This window comes from Colossoma macropomum, unplaced genomic scaffold, assembly GCF_904425465.1.
Source record: "Colossoma macropomum unplaced genomic scaffold, Colossoma_macropomum, whole genome shotgun sequence".
Taxonomy (NCBI): domain Eukaryota; kingdom Metazoa; phylum Chordata; class Actinopteri; order Characiformes; family Serrasalmidae; genus Colossoma; species Colossoma macropomum.
The window spans coordinates 23,390,612-23,410,197 of NW_023494787.1; the positions used below are offsets into that span (position 1 = coordinate 23,390,612).

The following is a 19,586-nucleotide window of genomic DNA, read 5'->3' on the forward strand; positions in this document are numbered from 1 at the left end:
GAAACAACAGTTACACATACAAGAATAAGCACTGATCTGCTCCACAGTTGTCTCTGTTTCTACACCCCACACAAAACTCAAATCTTATAATTCAGCTTGTCATGTTAAGAGAAAGAACAGGGGGTTGCATGTATGATCCCAAAAAAACCATACCCACAGTGAAGTACAGAGGTGGGAGCATCATGAAATGGGGTTGCTTCTGTGCAAATAGTGCTGGGGCATTACACATCATTGTAGGAAACATGAATGAAGTGATGTTTCAGGAAATATTAGAGTTATGTTTAATCAGCAAAGAAATGTGGAAATGACTTAAGCCAATCTCCATACTTAAATTTCACAAAAAATTTATGGAGAATTTTTAAATTGCGAGTCTGTCAGAAGACAGAACCCCAAAATGTTCATGAATTTGTACTTTTTGTTTGTATTTGTAAGTATAAAGTCAAAAATGTGTGTAAATTTGAATAGGATATATGCTGTGGAAATATGTAAAATAACAAACAAATGTCTGATTTCTTTTTTTCCTTGCACTGTAATCCATGCTCCAGTTTATCGCACACTCTTACAGCTACCCACATAATTTTGCACAATACACAATATGCACGTGTACACACTTATTCCTACCCTTAGATCCACTGTCTGTTTAAGACTGTGTAGAGCACAGTGTGTGTCTGGAATCATCCTGCTCTCAGGATGTAACGCACAGCTCCTTCAACTGTTTCTGTGCCTCTAGGTTCCGACGATTCTGATTGCACGCCAGGTACCCTCGTCTGACGTGTTGGCGAGAGTGTTAGTGTGTGAGAGTGTGTGTGTGTTCAGTACCCTGCATGCTTTGTGGTATTCACTTGGGTGTGTTAGTGAGTCCATTTCTGCCTGCAGGACAATCAAGAACCAACTACACTCTTAAAAAGCACACACAAATTCTCTTGTATGTGTGAGAGAGAGAGAGAGAGACATTGCTGACAGAATGCTGAATAAAAGAAAGAAAAAATCTAAACTAAAGGAAGAATTAGTGTCACAAAGTGTGTGAAGTGTGTTAAGAATTTCATCTGTTCATTTCTGTCTTCATGGTGGTTGAACGTTTTTGCAGCTTACTGTGGAACTATTGCAGTGTGCAGTGCTGTTCGGCGGCTTTTCAAATCTGTGTGCGCCTCACATTGCCCTCTTTATTTGCGGACCAATGTTTTGTGCATTCATATCTGCGTTGGGACAATCAGGCCACCTGCATGTTTTTTTAAATCCCATAACGCATTGCATCTTTTTAATGTGCTTTTCCTCCTCCTACCCAATGGGCCTCCCGGCCCCTCCCCTCTCTACAATTCTGCCCCTTCATTGGCTCAGGATCTCAGTCTGCTACCCCTGTCGGTGGTAAGAGTTTCCACATATTTTGCTAGTCACTCAAAATGTGTCCCTTTCCACACATTTCCCTGGGCTCCACCCTCTTCTCCAGCATATTTTCTCTTTGTGGTTGATGAAGACACTGACTTTCATATCAACACCCCCCACCCCCACTCTACTTGCTGCATGTAGAGTGTAAAGCTTCCCTGCTTGGCTCACTATGGGTGCTTTTTTCCTGCTTAAACTTTTGAAAATGTAATTTTTATTTGGTTTAATCCCACAACTGTTGGTTTAGAAGTTGTTTTTCATTAAGATTGAAAGATCTGATGCAGAGAAAAGTGTGGAGGAGTTTGTGTTTGTCTTCTTCAGTAGGCCTAATAGAAACCTTTTCTGCTGTTCAGTGGCAGCACTTCATTCTTCCTGTTTGGTGACACTTTATACTGTTTTTTTCCCTCTTTGTGTCTGTTAGTAGATTCTTGTGCAAGCTCCATTTTAGGCATATGGACAAAAACCTCGCTCTAGAAGATTCCTGAAATATTCAATACAAATGTTTCTCTACTTGTTTAGAGGGCTGAATCAGTAATAAAGGTTTGAATTTGGCTTTCAGGTCACCAGTTACTCATAGTTGCTCTGTTTGTGCTGTTTGATAGTATGTGTCGGAATAGTGTTTGTTTGTTCCTTGTTTGTCTTTTTGTTTTTTTTTTTTAGTGAAAATACTGGTCTCATCCTTCTCTTTTCCCTTTCCTTCCCTTTAGCGGGCTCTCGTTCTGGCTCTCCTGGCCGCGTATTAGCAAGCACAGCTTTGAGCACACTCAGTACAGGTGCACAACGGGTGAGTGCAGTTCCAAGCTCCCACCGCCGCAGCAGGATCCCCCGCAGTCAGGGCTGCAGCCGTGACTCTAGCCCAACACGCCTGTCTGTGGGTAAGCACCAGCTTCACTCTGTGTCTACCTTTAGATTGTTACTGCCACAAGCTAATTTCACTTGGCAAATCAAACATGAAATATGATGATTGTGTTTTAATAAACATATACCAGATTCTGTTCACGTGTCATCACTTCACATGTGTCAGTTTCAGTGTCAAATGTTTTCTGTTTTGGTGCTTTTGTCATTCTAGCATTTGCATTGTCGGCCTGAATTGTGTTTGTTTTTTTTTATTGTCTGGCTGTATGTTTTTGTTGAGTGTAGAAGCAGGGTGAAGGTAGCATACAGCAAATCATAATCTTACCAATCTTAAAATGTGCTTTTTCAATCAAAGCGCCGTCAAACATTGGCCACATGTACAATGGATCAAAAGGAGGTACGTTTTCTATCCTTCTTTCCATCATCCATCCCATCCCAATAATCCATTTGTCTGTCTGAGCACTGACTGTCATCGCAATACTTTTTACTGGCGATTGGGCTGTATTACGTGCTTCGGAGAAGCTGGGCTTGCTCTCACAATAACCTGCTGATCCACATAGTGCTTTTGCTGTGATGTTAACAAGGTGTTTTTGTGCTTAATGGTGTGCCAAATCCCAAGAATGAAGATTTAGATGAAAATTAGAGCTGTAACACAGTAAACTACAGTTCCTTCATGCCTTTAACTGTTTATCTCTTCTGTCTTATCTGTCGTTTCCCACACTTCCTTGTCTAATTCAGTGCTTGAATAGCATGCATGTATTATCAGTATCGAAAACGCATTCATACTTCTGCTTCCTGGAATACCTATGTTGATGTAAATGTTGAAAATGTAAGTGATCTCTGTGGTGTTCCTCAGGGTTTCAGATTAGGACCACTATATTTGTCAGTTGTAGCTACTCTTGCTTTATTTCATTGCTTTACTGTTGTGTTTGTGAATCTTATATCTATTCTTTCTTTTTCTTGTTCTACCTTTTATTTCTTCTTTTATATTTGTATAATCTTTGTATCTTCATGCCTGTCCTTCCCTGTTTTTCTCGTTCTTGTTTGTATCGCCTTTTTCTCGGTCTCCTTTCTTGGGGTGGGGCAGCGCGGGGTAGTCGTATACCACGGCCTAGTGTGAGTCAGGGCTGCAGTCGCGAGGCCAGTCGAGAGAGCAGCAGAGACACCAGCCCTGTGCGCTCCTTCACACCGCTTGGTGAGTAGCCACGGCAAGTGGTACATAAAACGGAATCAGCCATATAGCTGTGGCCCAGGGGACTCTGTAAGGTCTTGTTGTTTTGATTGAGTGACAGCAGATGTAGTTAAAAATCTTGGAATGGAAATTTGTGCATGTGTGCTACTCTTTACCTCTTTGAAACGGTTTTGCCTCATAGTGCACCTGAACTTGGCTTGGTTTTCTCTCACTGCTTGCTTTATATGGATCAAACCCCATGGCCCAATCTTTGATGACTGAGGTATTTTAATGGCATGCATGGAATCAGCCAAGATTGGTATTTTGCTCCAATTGTGCGATTGGCAATCTGCCAGTTTGTTAATTTGATTTTGGCCAATCTGTGTTGCAATTTTATGACGTAAAGAACATGAGCCACGTAAATGCACTTAAACTGTCTTTGAATGCTGCTGCTACACCTATAATAAATGCTGCAGTGGAATTATGCATTACTTATCATGCTAAATGGCCAGTTGTGTCTTTTTTTTTTTTCTTAGGCAACTGATTATTCAGTTAAGAATTTAAAATGTCAGTTTGGCCCATTTCAAAGCATTGCTACTTTGGCTGAGAGATAGTACTGGAAAAGTGCTAGTGTGTTTCATGTTTTTCGTTTAGCCCACACATTGTGAGCTTCGGGTTAAAATAAAAATGCAAATAACTCTAACAATCTAAATCAGCCATAAAAATTCATGGTTGGTGCATCCTTACTTGATTGATTCATAGTACATTTTAATAGAACTGCGATTCTGATCATGTAGTAGGCATGGTTCACTGGGGTCACCATCAAGAAGACATCATTGCTTGCTGGCTTTCCAGTTTTGCTTCGTGTCATGTTGCGGATGCTGAAAGATGATGACACAAGCAGCATTTAAGATGATATTCCTGCCTTGCTCCCTAGAGAGAAAGCTTTTGAAACAAAACCTAAGACAACAGTATGTGTACATTTCCTTTTTTCTGTCAATTGGTGACAACTACCCTTTTGTTAAAATTACAATTGATTGCATATGAAGAACTGATTATATAGTTTAAAATACATTTGTTTTTAATTATCTTAACATTTTTGACAGATTTTCCCTGTGATTTTTCAAAAGCATGTGACCCAGTCACTGCCTTCATCACATGTAATTATTTTAATGGGATCAAGCTCCATATGAAATTCTGTAGAGAGCTGATCATATTAACAGAAATGGACTTTAACCTTTGGGCACTGTTGCGTAAAACGTATCACAAAGGCTGGTGGGTGGTGGTGATGGTGGTTTCTCTGGTGGGCTCTAACACTGGCTTGGTTATGCGTGTGTGTGTGTATGTGTGTGTTACAGCTTCGCGGCACTACTCTCGCTCTACTGGTGCTCTCCACGCCCCAGATGCCTTTGGGGCAGCAGGTGAACTGTGACCCCCAGGCTCCCAAGGCCTTATTTAAAAGCAAAAATACATACATATGCGCGATTTTAATACTTGTTTCATCCAACCATTCTGCTTCTTTCAGTTTTGCTTTCATTGGACCTGCATGCTTTAAGTTTAGTCTCCATAACAACTGTTCTTCCCATCTCCTAGGTGACCGCTGTGATAACACACTCCAGCAAACAGCCACAAATGTGGAAATAGACACAACTGAAGAATCCATTAAAATCATAATTGGAAGCAATTAGAGGAGAAACAGACACTTAGGAGCAGTGACAGATGACATCAGGATAAGAGTTGGGAGGGACAGGGAGAGTTTAAATGAGTGCAAGCGAGAAAGGTCTTCTGCATTTGAAGCTTTTTGCTGTCGGTTCATTTAGACTCATTAGTAAAACATTTGTGTTCAGACTGTTACCACCAGTGATTTTCCTGCATTCTAACCCAAGTTTTATGTATTTTGCTTTATGTTTATGTATTTTGCACCCAGTTTGTTTGTTTGTTTATTTGTTTATTTTTTGGTCTGTGGTCACAGAAATGTTATTGATGGTGATAGGTTTTATGTTTTTTGTTTTTGTTTTTTTTTTTTAATTCATTGATTATGTGGTGATGTGAACATACTATATTTAATGTAGTTGTTGTGTGTAATGGTAATATGTATATGGTACATGTGTTTCAGGTTCAGGATTGGGGATGTCTCAGTCCAGTCGTCTTTCTTCCTCTGTCAGTGCCATGAGAGTGTTAAACACTGGATCAGACGTAGAGGAGGCTCTTGCTGATGCACTGGTAATCATTCACCTTCTTTCTATTTCTAATCCACATACAGTACTGTGCAAAAAATACTGTGCAGCACTGTTCATTTATTTAATTTCCAGTTAAAACTGCCATAAATACAAGTTATCTGTGCCATAAAGAACGAGAGACCTATATTTAAGAGAGAAATTCTCCAAACGTCTCCAAAACATATATGTATAATATCAAATCTGTACGTATTTAATTTGTCCATTCTTAATTTTTGTGCATTCTACTGCCACTTTAGATCTTCCATCCTTCCAATCTTAAAACCAGAGAGTTACAGCTGGGTCCTCCCAAAAGAGGCTTTTCTCAGAAGTCACTGACATTGTTACCCTTCAGAGAGATACCAACATTCACGCAAACAGCTAACCAAACACACCTTAGCTGGCTTGCACATGTCCTCATGTGCATCTAAAATGCCTCAATGAAATATTTTTCTGTGCAGATTAGATATAAGATCTTTAACTTTCATTAGAAAAGGGGAAAATTGAAGGAAAGTAACTGGAGTTTCCAAAACAGTAGTTCAAAAAACTATTAAAAGAAGTAGAGAAAATGGGACTCCTAGCAACCATTCAAATCCTCTTAGCCCACCAAAACTCTCACTATCAGTTAAACAGTACTTGAAAGCTTTTTGGGAGAAATTCAGGCTCCACTTTGCTTCAGATCTGTAAAAAAAATATAGATGTTTTTGTCCATCCTTCAACTGTGAGAAGATAAGTCAGCACTGTGGCTCTGAAAGGATATGTAGCTTTTAAGAAGCCGTTACTGAGAAAAGTATTGGACTATATTTTGCTCTAGAACAGAGAAACTGAGAATTTTTAATTGTGATTTCTTGAATTGTGAGAAGCAGAAAATGCAACCAACTTTTAAGACTGATCTTTGGAGTTGTTTACAAGAAGCATGGAAAAATATCCCTGGTGATCTTTAAAAAACTAAAAGTAAATCTCCTGAAAAGAATGGAAGCTGTAATAAAGACATTTAATTAATGGTGTTTTTAGTGGAAATTAAATACATGAAAGGGTGGTCTCTTACTTTTGCATAGCACTCTACACTAACATCAGTACAGTCTCTCCTTTTCACCTAAGCTCACTCTGTGTTTAACTCTTAACTGCTAGTTTTTTAACATTGCTCTCTGACTTTGTGCTAACGCCGCCAGCTGTTAGGAGATATGCGGAGCAAGGTTAGTCTCTACCTTTCTGTCTGTCTGTCTCAAATCAACTTCATTAAACCATTCTTTTCTTTTTAGCTCGCCTCCGTTTTGGGCTGTCTCTTTGTTTTGTGCCTTTTTCCAAAGCTCTCCTTTTTTTCTGTCTCCATGAGCAGAAGAAACCAGCCCGGCGGCGGTACGAGACCTACGGGATGTACTCTGATGATGATGCTAACAGTGATGCATCAAGTGTGTGCTCGGAGCGCTCGTACAGCTCTCGTAACGGAAGCATTCCCACATACATGCGTCAAACTGAGGATGTGGCCGAAGTGCTTAACCGCTGTGCCTCCGCCAACTGGTCAGAGAGAAAGGAAGGGTTGATGGGACTGCAAACTTTGCTGAAGAACCAGCGAACTCTCAGGTAACATACACATATGCATGACAGTTGAAAGGTTTGGAAACACTGTTTTCAATAATATGAAAATCAAAAAATGATTATATTGCACTGCTAATCATCCTTAACTTTAATTAGAAAAAAAGAACTGTAAAAAAAAAATGTTATGTGTTCAGAATGATGAGTTCCGGATTATTCCACGATGAAGATAACGTAGCACGGAATTTCTTTAAATATTAATTACAGTATATTATTTACCATTTAAGAACTTCTTGATCTTCTCAAAAATAAAATATTAAATAAAATATTTTGAAATATTTTCTGGTGTCTAGCAGTGTGTCTGCATGTATAGTACTTCAACCTACACTGTAAATTATTATTGAATAAAACAATAGCAATTGTTACATGAGATATGATTGACAGTTTTGAACGGTAGCGTATGTACCCACACTACCAAAACCCACATTCAGATATCTTAGCAGCCAAAAGATTTTCCTGAGGCTGGAAAAAGGAGGGCACTAGATGCTATATTTGCTGCTTGTTCTGCTCTTATTAGGGTCCCATGCTGTGAATGCTGTTGTCAGTGCCATTGACTTTGTCTTGTCTGCCTTTCTCTCTTCTGTTTCAGTCGAGTCGAGCTGAAGCGGTTGTGTGAGATTTTCACCAGAATGTTTGCAGACCCACACAGCAAGGTACCCCGGCACGCCGATTGCAGTGGGGCTCTTTTTTGCGCACACGCACCACAGACACACACAGACACACGCACACACACACACAAACATGCAGACAGACACTGCCCTGCCCTGCACGAAACCCACTCTCAGGTAACACAATATCGGATTCTGCCTCACCTAGAGCCCGTTTTTGTCCCCCCCCCCTCAGACACACACACACGCCCTCAGCAGCACTCTCGACCGGCATGCGCTCTGCACACTAACTCTGGGGGTGAAGCCGGTGGCTAATGGCATGTTTGGTATGGGTGAATTTTTCTGCACTTCACCGGCAGTTAGAATGCTCAGCTCTAGTCACTCACCGCACTACCGCTACCTACTCCAGTCTTTTCCGCATGCTTGCACGCACGCAAACACATTTTTTCTGAAATTGTAGGGTTATCAAAATTGCTGAAGAAAAAAAAAAATCAAACGGAACAATTCTATACCTCTGAACCAGTCCCTAAGTAATGGAACTATTACATTCTGGCATTAGGTGGACCAGCAAGATCTTAGAGAAACAGTTTTTATATAAATTAACTTTGCATTGATGAATAGTCATAATCAGCGTACTTTTACTGTTTGTGAAACCATGCATTTGCAGTAGTTTGTATTAGAATCCTGTGAGATCCAGAGACATTTGGGTGAAAATACCTGTAGGCAAATGAAACCTGAACCCGTTTTATCTAAATACGCACCTTTAAACGTACAAACGCGTGCAGAAACTAACCGCTCGGTGTCTAATTTGCCGTTTGAGCTGTTTTCTCACTCACCTGCGACGTTTTCCTGAAGTTTCCTTGGGCTGTGTCCCTGCTTTCGGTGGCTGGGCTGTTGCCCTGCTCTGTAAGTCTGATTGACGGGCTTTGGGCCCAACCCTCTCTCTGATTTACAGCGTGAGTCCAGAGGCTTCGGCACGGCAGAATCCGGTATCAGTTCCGCCTCCTTTAAGGTACAATACATGTTCCTGCTCATTTACAAATGCCTGACCTCTCCTTCAAGGGTCTGGAGACCAGGAGCACTGTTCTTCGTAATGTGCTTCCATTATAAAATCCCTAAGTGTTCTGGAACAGAAGTTTTTTCCTTTGTACTTTTGTAACGTTGTACCTTTTTTTCTTTATATTTCTTCTCTTATTTCTTTCTCATAATCTCCTTCTATCTGTCTATGTGGATGCCTGGATAGACTGTAATTGAAAATCACCAAAAATGCTAGTTACAAATGTACTTATGGTTCTATAAATTCTGCATGACCACCTACGTGTCCTATGGGGCGGAGCACAGTAGACACTTCTGGTAAACTTGTACTCATGTTGAGATCTTACATTATCAAAGTCACAGGCACTGCAGCCAGTAATACAAATCCTCTGTTTACGCAGAGTGACTGACAACTGTGCTGGTCATCTGGAGTTCATAGAACCACAGTTACATATGAACTGGCGTTCTAGTTTGTTCCTATAGGCTGCCAGAGGTGGTGCAAAGCACGGTTGATGACGAATAACACCAACAAAATCATGAGCAGTCGGATTTGCCTAAAGTTGAAGCTGAGCACCACTGAGCTCACTGTATGACTCAAGGCCACACTGACATTGTAGAGCCAGGACAAAGTGTAAGTCCATTGCCAGCTGACTGCTGAACAGACCTCCACCAGAGAAGCACCCTTCAGCACTGCCCGGGACACGGAAGCCAGCATAATATGCTGATTCACGAATTGAGACTTTAGGGACACACAACAGATTGGGACACAGCATGATTCTGGAATCATTCGGACTCAAAGCAGGCTCACAGACAGTTTGTGTAGTTCACCCACACATTTGGTACCTATGATACCAGTTCATATACAAGCAGTGAACATTGTTAACCTGTGATTTCTGTGCATCTTCCATCTTACTGGCTCTGTCGCACGTCCTGTCACTGCATGGTCTCGACCTCTGCACAGCCACACAAGTACAATCCACTATGCTCTGCATCACCTCTGGCAGTCAGTATAAATGAAGCAGTATTAAATTGTATGTTTCTCTTTCCCAGAAGTGAAGTCTGATTTTTGTTTATGACCTTATTGTACTGAAGGGGCTGTGAACTGTGATGAGTAAACTCACTAGATTGTGTTTTCTTTTCATGTCTTTCCCTGGGGTGCAACTGTAGAGAGTAAGTTCAGATGATTTTACGCAGATTTTTTTGTCTCTTCTGACAGCAACCTAACCATTTTTGATGCTTCTTAACATTTGGGTTTTTTATTTTTTGAGCTATTTCTCATGAATTAGTGGTGCCTGTTGAGTAGCATGTAATCATATTTGATTTCAGAGTATTTAGGGCTAGGTGCTAACAGGACAAGCTGCAACACTAATACACTAATCAATAACAGATTATGATGACACTCATCTGACCGATGCTTATCAGAGGGCATTACTGTCACTGATCCTCTTCCCTTGTTCATGCTATTTTGTGCTAATTCAATCTAAATAAGTCCACTTATGTTTTTCATGCCATAAATATTAATCACTGATTTAAAATCCAATAAATGATTGGTGATAATGCTAATCAGTGTATTTGTTTATGGGCAACTAATACTAAGAAACTGCTCACACTCTAAATGTATGAAAATCCTTTATTGTACGCAAAGCAGTGGGAATGCAGAAGTTTTCACAAACAAAATTTCAATCTCACATATAGATGTGGTTGCTGATTTGAATTTGTGTCTGTTCTGCACAGGTGTTCAGCATGTTTCTGGAGACGCTAGTGGACTTTATAGTGGTGCATAAGGAGGATCTGCAGGACTGGCTGTTTGTTCTGCTCACGCAATTGCTGAAAAAGATGGGTGCAGACCTGCTTGGCTCTGTACAAGCTAAAGTGCAGAAAGCCCTTGATGTCACAAGGTTTGTAAGATGCAAATTGCTGTCTTGTGAAGTAACAGAGTGGCACTAAAGGTTTATCATTTTGCCAGCAGTATCATCTTTTATTATTCAGCAAAAAAATGTCTTTCTTATATTTGTCTCTGTAGAGAATCTTTTCCTAACGATCTGCAGTTCACCATCCTCATGAGGTTCACTGTTGACCAGACACAGACGCCCAACTTAAAGGTAAGTGCTGCTTTCAGGTCTGGCTGCGTGTTTTCACAGACCAACTGGGCTGGCAGTGTTCTGAGTCATGCCCTATTAATCTGTGCTTAACTCTTAAAGCAGTATTGTACTGTGGATGGTTGCAGTTCAGGTGTTTGCCAGGGTTCCTAGCTGATTGGGAGTATTTCAGAATAAGTGTTGTCAGTGCTATGAGGCGGATGTAAGCTCTGCATCAGTTCTCGTGCAAACCATGAGGTCACTGCTTGGCACAAGATTCCACCCCAACTCATCTCTCCGGCACACCGATCACACACATACACGCCATTTGGCCCTCCTCCATTCCATCCCTGTATACTTCTTCTTTATCTTTCGTTCTGATTCTTTTTTCTTTTTTTCCTCCTTGCTCCCCTCCCTCCCCGTCTCTCCTTCTCTGTGCGGGACTCTCTGTCATTGACATGCTCTCCTCTCTCTCTCTGAAGCCGGGGAGAAGGCGCTGTTGCCGGTACGGGGGCGGGGCTATAGAATTGCTTCCCCTCAGAAAGCGGCGGCATGCTTGCACACTGCAGGAACATATCCAAGTGTGGAACCAAGCAGTACAGGTCAGTGAGACTCAGGGGAAGCAATTCTATAGCACGCAGGGCTCCTAACAGGCAACTCCCCATCATAAGCACAGGCCTATGGAGCCTGGAATACTTAAAGCTTAATGACATCATAGTCTTGGCAGCTCTCACAGTAGTTACCAATGCAATCCCAGACTTTGATCAAAGTGAAGAAGAGCCTTTGCAAGATTGTAGAGAGTGCTGAATTGAACCCGTGCTGAAATAACTGCTGTGCTGCCAGTGTGAGAGAGAGAGAGACCTCCAAGTGCTCTAGTATTACCTCGTTCAATGGACCTCCTAACAGAAGCTACTTAGGTTACTAAGCACATAATGGATACTTTGCATCTGGCCCACAGGAAGATAAAGAGTGGGGCATCAGTACTAGGACATGCATTAGCTCCCATGCCTTTGTCACATTGCCCAAGCACCCAAGCACTCATCTTTTTTTCATTTAGACCTCTGTCCGCTGTCCTGTTTCACTTCACGCAAATGCTGTGTATCATTTCTCCCTGTTGCTATGAGTATGCCAAGCATAGCTGTGTATATATGACTGTTCACGTGACTAGTTCAAATAGATTGTGATATTAAGTATAATGTGTTTTACTAGATGTTGATTGGGATTGTAGTCAAACATTGTCTTTCTATATGTACTGTGCTGGTGATTGAGTTAACATTGAAAGAAATCAGAGACACAGTGCTGATATATAATTTTCATTAGCTGAGGTGATTTGTAAGAGTGTGAATGCTAGTTGAACACTAGTCATAATTAGCTGATGAGGTGTAATGGTGATTAATGTTATGGTATAGAGTGGTAATTGTATAATAGCAAATTGCTTATTTGTAATATGATTTCTTTGGCAATGAAAAGTACCAAATGTGTTGTTGTTCAGTAGTAATGTGAGGCCACTATTTTCAGGTGAAGGTGGCCATCCTGAAGTACATTGAGACGCTGACGCTACAGATGGAGCCACAGGACTTTGTGAACTCCAGTGAGACAAGACTGGCAGTTTCCCGCATTATCACATGGACCACAGAACCCAAGAGCTCTGATGTTAGGAAGGTACAAGGAAGCATTTCATGCAAAATCCATACACATATGCATAAGAAGAAATTTGAGATTTTCAGGGGCTTTTGCACTTTTCAGCTTTGTGTTATGGCTTCCAATGCAGGATAGGTACCTTTTTGTAGAGCATTTTCACCCTCAGCAGTATGTAACACCTTAAACAGGCTGCTGAGAACATTCATGGTTAGTTTCACACTGTACTTGAATCTGCTGTAGTTGTAGTTATGCTGAAGAATCTTATCTTGTGTGAGGTACCTTCTGAATTGCTGGAGGATTATGTAATGCTTGGTTGCAGGCGGCCCAGTCCGTGCTGATCGCACTGTTCCAGTTGAATACACCGGAGTTCACCATGCTTCTTGGTGCACTTCCTAAAACCTTCCAAGATGGAGCCACCAAACTCCTTCAGAACCACCTGCGCAATACAGGCAATGTAGCACAGGTAAGGTACTCATGAACACACACTAACACAGACAACATTGTTTGGCTCTGAACTTCAGAACTCTAGAAATCTGAAATTTGAAACCGTTGAGGTTCATGTGTTGAGAATAGCTTTAAATCGAGGGTTTGGTTTAACATGTTATTTCCATTCATGCAGCAATGTCTATTTCTGTTGTTTCCCCAAAAATTATGTTTAACTTTTGTGCTGGAGTTAGGCTCCAGTATATTGGAAAAATGACAAGTGACTGTTGGCTTAGTAGTGCTGAATACCCAATGTTGTGTGTGTTTGGTACAATTTTGTAGCAGATGTTTATAGTAATGTACACTATAGAGACAAAATTATTGGGACACGTCCTTATTATTGAGTTCAGGTGTTTCAGCCACACCCTTTCCTAACAGGTGGATAAAATTAAGCACTTAGCCTTGCAGTCTGGATAGACAAACACCAGCAGTAGAATGGGTCGTACTGATTAGCTCAGTGACTTTAAACATGGCACTGTCATAGGGCCATCTCTGCCACAAGTCAGTTTGTGAAATTTCTGTCCTGCTAGATCTGCCCCATAAACTGTAAGTGCTATTACTGTGAAATTGAAGTACCTGGGAGCAACAACAGCTTAGCAATGAAGTGGTACACCACGCAAACTCACAGAGCGGGGCCGGCAAGTGCTGAACCACACAATGCCTATCCTCTGTTCACTTACTACCGAGTTCGCCAGAGCAGTGAAAACGCATTTTGTGGAGTTATTAATCACTCTTCTCTATCTGGCAGTCTGATGGATGAGTCTGGGTTTGGCAAATGCCAGGAGAATGTTTGGCCTAGGCTGCTTAGTTCCAGTGAAGGGAAATCTTAATGGTTCAGCATACCAAGACATTTTGGACAATTCTATACTTCCAACTTTGTGGGAACAGTTTGGGGAAGTCCCTTTACTGTTCCAGCATGACTATGCCCCAGTGCATAAAGCAAGGTCCATAAAGGCATGGTTTGGTGAGTTTGATGTGGAAGAACTTGACTGGCTCGTACAGAGCCCTGACCTCAACCCCATCAAACACCTTTGGGATAAACTAGAAGAGAGATTGTGAGCCAGGCCCTCTCGCCCAACATCAGTGTCTGACCTCACAAATGCTCTTCTGAATGAATGGGCAAAAATTCCCACAGACACACTCCAAATTCTTGTGGGAAAACTTCTCAGAATAGTGGAAGCTCTTAAAGCTGCCAAAATCAGCTATAATGGGGCTTAATGCTTATGGGATTTAAAATGGGATGTCATAAAAGCTCCTGTGGGTGTAATGTGTAGGTGTCCCAATACTTTTATCCATATAGTGTATGTGCTTGGCTCCCTGCAACATCCTTAAAGTCAACATGAATCAGAAATCATAGTGCATTTTCCTTCTGTGCCATGGTATAATTCTGAGTGAAATGTGGAATCTCTGAGCTCTGAGAGGTGAAACATATTGTTTAATATTTTTTCATAAGCATGATGTTGCATTGTGATGTAATCAAAACTCAGACGAGTAGAGGCAGGTAAAAGACATTACGTTTTGATAGAAGATAATGGGAAAACGAGAATATTTCATTTAAAAGAACAGCCTGCCTTTTCTTACTGAAAAGAAATTCTAAATGCCTTTTTGCTCACCCTGTAGGCTCCAGTGGGTAGCCCTCTGACACGACACACACCAAGATCACCAGCCAGTTGGTCTAGCCCTCTAACATCCCCTACCAACACATCACAGAACACACCCTCACCTAGGTAACATTTGTCTTTCGTACAGTCTCGGTTTACAGACTTTCTAACAGTAGACTCCTACATTTTCACAGGGTTTACAGGCCACTGACCCCTTCTTACATCTTTTTGTGTAGTTCATTTGATTATGACACAGAGAATATGAACTCAGAGGAGATCTACAGCTCTCTGCGTGGGGTTAGCCAAGCCATCCAGAACTTCAGTGTCCGCAGCCAAGAGGACATGACTGAACCACCACGCAAAAGAGAGGGGGATGGAGGAGAAGAGGTAAGAGTAAAGTGATGGAAGATGACTGAGTTATAAGATTTGGCCCTTACATCCACCACCCCTTGACAGAGATATTTGTTGCTGACCTGCACTCAATTTACCAGCCAGTCCTGAGTCTGTGTATCAGGTTTGTTTGTAGAGAAAATAAAGCTTGTACTAAACCTTTCCTCTTACTTATTTTCTTTCTTTCTCTTTCATGTATAATTCTATGCTCTATTGGATGTCTTTTATGTGTTTTAATATCTGGAGCTATATTCTTTGCTAAAAACTCAGAACAGCACTGTAAAGTTGATTTGTGGTAAGATGATTCTGAGAGTTAAAGTTTCAGTATCAGTAACAGTATAGAGTGTGTACTAGTATTGACAATGAGCATTGGACCATATTAATAAACTAATGGATGTTTGTGTGTCTGTGCAGGGTGGTCCTGACACTACGGATTCTGGTCGGACAGCTCTGGATAACAAAACCTCTCTTCTGAATACCATGCCCTTACTGTCCTCTAGTCCCCGCCCCACGAGGGAATACCAACCAGGGAGTTACTCTGACTCTTCCTTTGGCTCTTCCCCCTTTAATAAGAGCCTGAAAGATGCACTAGACCAAGATGCAGAGTCCCTTACAGATGGTGAGATACAACCTATGAGTGTTGTACAATAATTCCTCATTTGGCAAAATACATGACTAATTTGTATTTGGGTGAACTCTATCAGATGTTGCCTGTAGGTTTTTAGACATTTTGGCAGTTTCATTGGTCACATGGTAACCCTTGAGTATGTCGGGATACACAGGGTCTTGGCTTATGAGTTCCTATATTCGTGAGTGAGTTCTGATTCTCTTGTAGATAATGATTTAATTGTGCCAGCAGACAGCAGTGTGGACCAGTCAGAGGTGGTAGCTGAGCTACTTAAAGAGCTCTCCAATCACAGTGAGCGGGTAGAGGAGAGGAAGGCAGCACTCTGTGAGCTCATGCGGCTGATCAGGGAAACACAGCTGCACGTCTGGGACGAGCACTTTAAAACCATTCTCCTGCTGCTACTGGAAACTCTGGGGGATGGAGAGGTATATACACCTATAGTGTTGCCTGCAGGGAGGAAAGAATTGAATTTTGTAACTAATTACTCTGTCATTTACGTACAATTCTGCAGCATGTGATTCGTGCATTGGCACTGCGAGTGCTGAAGGAGATTCTAAACAGGCAGCCGTGGCGCTTTAAGAACTATGCAGAACTCACCATCATGAAGACCTTGGAAGCACACAAAGATCCACACAAAGAGGTCAGCCCTCAAAACAGACCTTATGTGCTTACATTTCCCAGGTCATCTAAACTGAAACAATGTAGTTTCCCACATGTTTTCTTATGTAATATGTAAAAATCTTAAAATCTGAAATCAAAACTAAATCGTGTGTAGGTGATCCGGGCAGCTGAAGAGGCCGCGGCAATGCTGGCGAGCTCCATAAGCCCAGAGCAGTGCATTAAGGTACTGTGCCCCATCATTCAGTCTGCAGACTACCCCATCAACCTGGCCGCCATCAAGATGCTCACCAAAGTCATCGAGCGCCTGTCCAAGGACGGCCTGCTCCAGATGCTCCCTGAGATTGTCCCTGGGCTCATACAGGTAATAACCAAGTTATGTGGCATTTATAGCACAGTGTTTCAAGGTTGTGCAGAGTTCTGGAGAGTCCTGGATTTCTCTATAATAATTATTTTGCTCTGCTGTCTAGGGTTATGATAACTCTGAGAGCAGCGTACGAAAAGCTTGCGTGTTCTGCCTGGTGGCTATCTATTCCATCATTGGAGAGGATCTTAAACCTCACCTCAGCCAACTGTCTGGCAGCAAAGTAAGTTGGTAAAATGCACACCTTCCCCCAGTTTGCACTATGTAGCACACTATTTAGTCCACTATTTGTTGTTAGGGTGCAACAGTACAACATATTGTATCAGATATCTGAGGTATAGCAGACATCCAGCAACCCACACGTTTATACATATTCTGTAAGTAGTCACATGCGGATGCTTATATGTGTAAACAAATACTGAACCTGAGTCGAAATAAATTTGTGAATTGTTGCACTCCTAATTTATAGCGCACATACAGTGCACTATTTTTAATTTAAAAAAAGGATGTAAAAGTGTGCTATGAAGTTAAAATGCAAGTTGTTTACGGTGTCTACAGAATAACACTGTGTCTGTCTGTCTCTGCAGTTGAAGCTGTTGAACCTGTATATAAAGCGTGCTCAGAGCGGCTCCAGTGGAAGCGACCCGTCCTCAGACATGGGAGGTCAAGGCCTGTAGCTCAGCCCACAGGACTTTATGAGGGCAGGGAGCCCTAGCAGGCTTTTTAACACGCATACAAAACACTCAGACTGCTATACACTGACACAGGCTTGCAGTCACACACTCTCACATGTATGGACCTACACTTCTGGACGCCATCCCTTGCCTTCACTTTACCCTCTAGCTGCAGTCTGAAGCCAGGTGGGGCAGCACTGGACTCGTCTGAAACTCTTCCTCCCAAACAGAATTCAACTGTGTTTGTGCGTGAGTGTGTCTTACTTTGTGGAAGCTCCATCTTTGACGCTGGTGGTAAGCTTTGTAGAGCTTGTTGACTGATAATGGAGGGAATGTGTGTGCGTGCGTGCGTGCGTGTGTGTGTGTGTGTTCGTGTTCACTTATCTGTGGAAATCCCAGCAGTGAGATAAGGGGGAGAGAGGGGAGGCTTTGGGTGTCATTCCACAATATCAAGATCATTTCTTTTGTATCAAAGAGCTTTTTGGGGAAAACTCAGATTTGTAAGATGCAATTCAAAACTCCAGAATCTGAGCAGAAATATCATTAACAACCTGAAGGCTCCTTATTGATTATTAATGGTCATATCACTTCATAACACTGAGCGGTTGGTCCAGCTTGCTCTATTATATGGCATATTTTGCTTGGCTATATGCATGTCATGATTAAAAACCAACCCTTTTATCTGGTAGCCTACAAGGCTTAACAGGTCCGGCAACCCATTCTCACGCCCAAGATGCATCGCAGTTGTTCTGTGAAGCCAGACATGACTGATTACATAGGCAATATGTATCTATATATAACACAACAGGAGTATTCGAGAAGGTTTTGTGTTGCTCGGAGGGCGCGTGGATTCTTTTCAGTAGCATAGTGTCATTCTTCTCTGATGGGAAATTTGTAGAAATGTATTTACGCATTTAAATGGCAAAACCGTTGTGTCTCTTTCTCCTCCCTGTAGTCTCTCTTTCTCCCCTTGTGAGGAAATTGTTTCCTCTGTTGTTTCCCCGCTGCATTTCTAGAGCTATGCTAACAATGAAATGAAAATAAAGACAAAATGTACAGACATGAGCAAAACTGTTCTGCCTTCATTTATTCGTGCTGAGATTTTTCTTCAGTTCTACGTTCTTACAGAAGATACAGGAACAGTACTGACTTGTTTACCTGTGGTTGGTGATTCCTGGGATGCCCTCCTGTCCTGTCCACTTTGATTCCATGCACATGATATTGTACTGTCATAAGTCTTCTGTTGTCGTTAACCTGCATTTGAATATAATGAAATAATAAAAGAAGTGTTGTGGAATCATAGAAGAACACAAGATTTGTAGTTGACCCCTGATTTATTGACAACAGAGCATAATATAACTCCACAACTGGACACAATTTATATCTGTAGTTGTATCACTGAATTAACTAGTTTTCATAATAGGTAAATATATGGTCACTGTCAGAATAAAACCTTGATCTCTATGTTTGTCATTTGTAATTTGAAAATGACAGTTGATCATGATGTCATCATGAATAGAGAATGGAAATTCCCCAAAAGTACTTATAGAAAAAAAATGTTCCAATAACATTATTTTAAACAAGGAATATTGTTTATTCCTTCATCAGTAAAGTTACCATTTTGGATATACAAGGTTTCGCCACAACAGTGATGATGCAGTGTTGTGGCACCTTTTTATGCACAAGCTTCACCTGATCTACGGCTTGTCCAAAATTGACCCCAAGTGCACTAGGACACTTTTTCTGGAGATAAAAGATTTTGTTAGTACAGTGATGGTAGGCATTGTTTTCTTCTTTTGGTAGCAGGTTTGCAAAATTATAATAGCTATCCATAGAACTGTGAACTTGGGTGGCACAGTGTGACAGCTATTAAAAATGCATGCAAATAGGAAACGGAAAAAGTATTCAAAGCTTACACGGAAAACCATTTCTGTGGAGAGTGTGTGTGGCGGAGGAGGGGGATGAAGTAACAAGCTTAATCGGGACAATAGTCCATAAAAACACGTGACGTGTTTAAGGCAAACAAAACCAAGTAAAGGTCAAAATGTCCACTAAGCAGGAGAATGAAACAATTTTACATTTAACATGTAGTGAAAGCCTACAGTAATCGTAAACAGACTCAAAATTAGAAATGAAAACAAAACAAGTCTTTAATGCAGGGACATCATAACAGACAGCCTTGTACACCACTCGTCCTTCAGAATGACGACAATCCGACTCATGTACGCATCAAAATTAAAAAAAA

General features: G+C 41.4%; 1 protein-coding gene across 20 annotated transcripts in view; it reads left to right on the forward strand.

Moving 5' to 3' along the window:
• The window catches only part of clasp2 (cytoplasmic linker associated protein 2), a 57,794-nt gene extending 39,388 nt beyond the window's left edge, over positions 1–18,406 (forward strand). For 5 of the 20 annotated variants that reach the window (XM_036566527.1, XM_036566528.1, XM_036566546.1 and 2 more), the window contains 23 exons: positions 731–757; positions 2,091–2,258; positions 2,594–2,635; positions 3,326–3,433; positions 4,768–4,830; positions 5,526–5,632; positions 6,798–6,821; positions 6,965–7,209; positions 7,811–7,874; positions 8,785–8,841; positions 10,032–10,034; positions 10,599–10,762; positions 10,888–10,966; positions 12,461–12,604; positions 12,903–13,046; positions 14,687–14,793; positions 14,904–15,054; positions 15,472–15,676; positions 15,917–16,110; positions 16,197–16,325; positions 16,461–16,667; positions 16,774–16,890; positions 17,255–18,406. In XM_036566527.1, the coding sequence (XP_036422420.1) occupies positions 731–757; positions 2,091–2,258; positions 2,594–2,635; positions 3,326–3,433; positions 4,768–4,830; positions 5,526–5,632; positions 6,798–6,821; positions 6,965–7,209; positions 7,811–7,874; positions 8,785–8,841; positions 10,032–10,034; positions 10,599–10,762; positions 10,888–10,966; positions 12,461–12,604; positions 12,903–13,046; positions 14,687–14,793; positions 14,904–15,054; positions 15,472–15,676; positions 15,917–16,110; positions 16,197–16,325; positions 16,461–16,667; positions 16,774–16,890; positions 17,255–17,344 (2,639 nt within the window). In that variant the 3' untranslated portion in view covers positions 17,345–18,406. The remainder of the gene's footprint in view (positions 1–730; positions 758–2,090; positions 2,259–2,593; positions 2,636–3,325; positions 3,434–4,767; positions 4,831–5,525; positions 5,633–6,797; positions 6,822–6,964; positions 7,210–7,810; positions 7,875–8,784; positions 8,842–10,031; positions 10,035–10,598; positions 10,763–10,887; positions 10,967–12,460; positions 12,605–12,902; positions 13,047–14,686; positions 14,794–14,903; positions 15,055–15,471; positions 15,677–15,916; positions 16,111–16,196; positions 16,326–16,460; positions 16,668–16,773; positions 16,891–17,254) is intronic. The other 15 variants (XM_036566530.1, XM_036566531.1, XM_036566537.1 and 12 more) reach the window with 13 other exon arrangements.
• Positions 18,407–19,586: the final 1,180 nt, after the last annotated feature.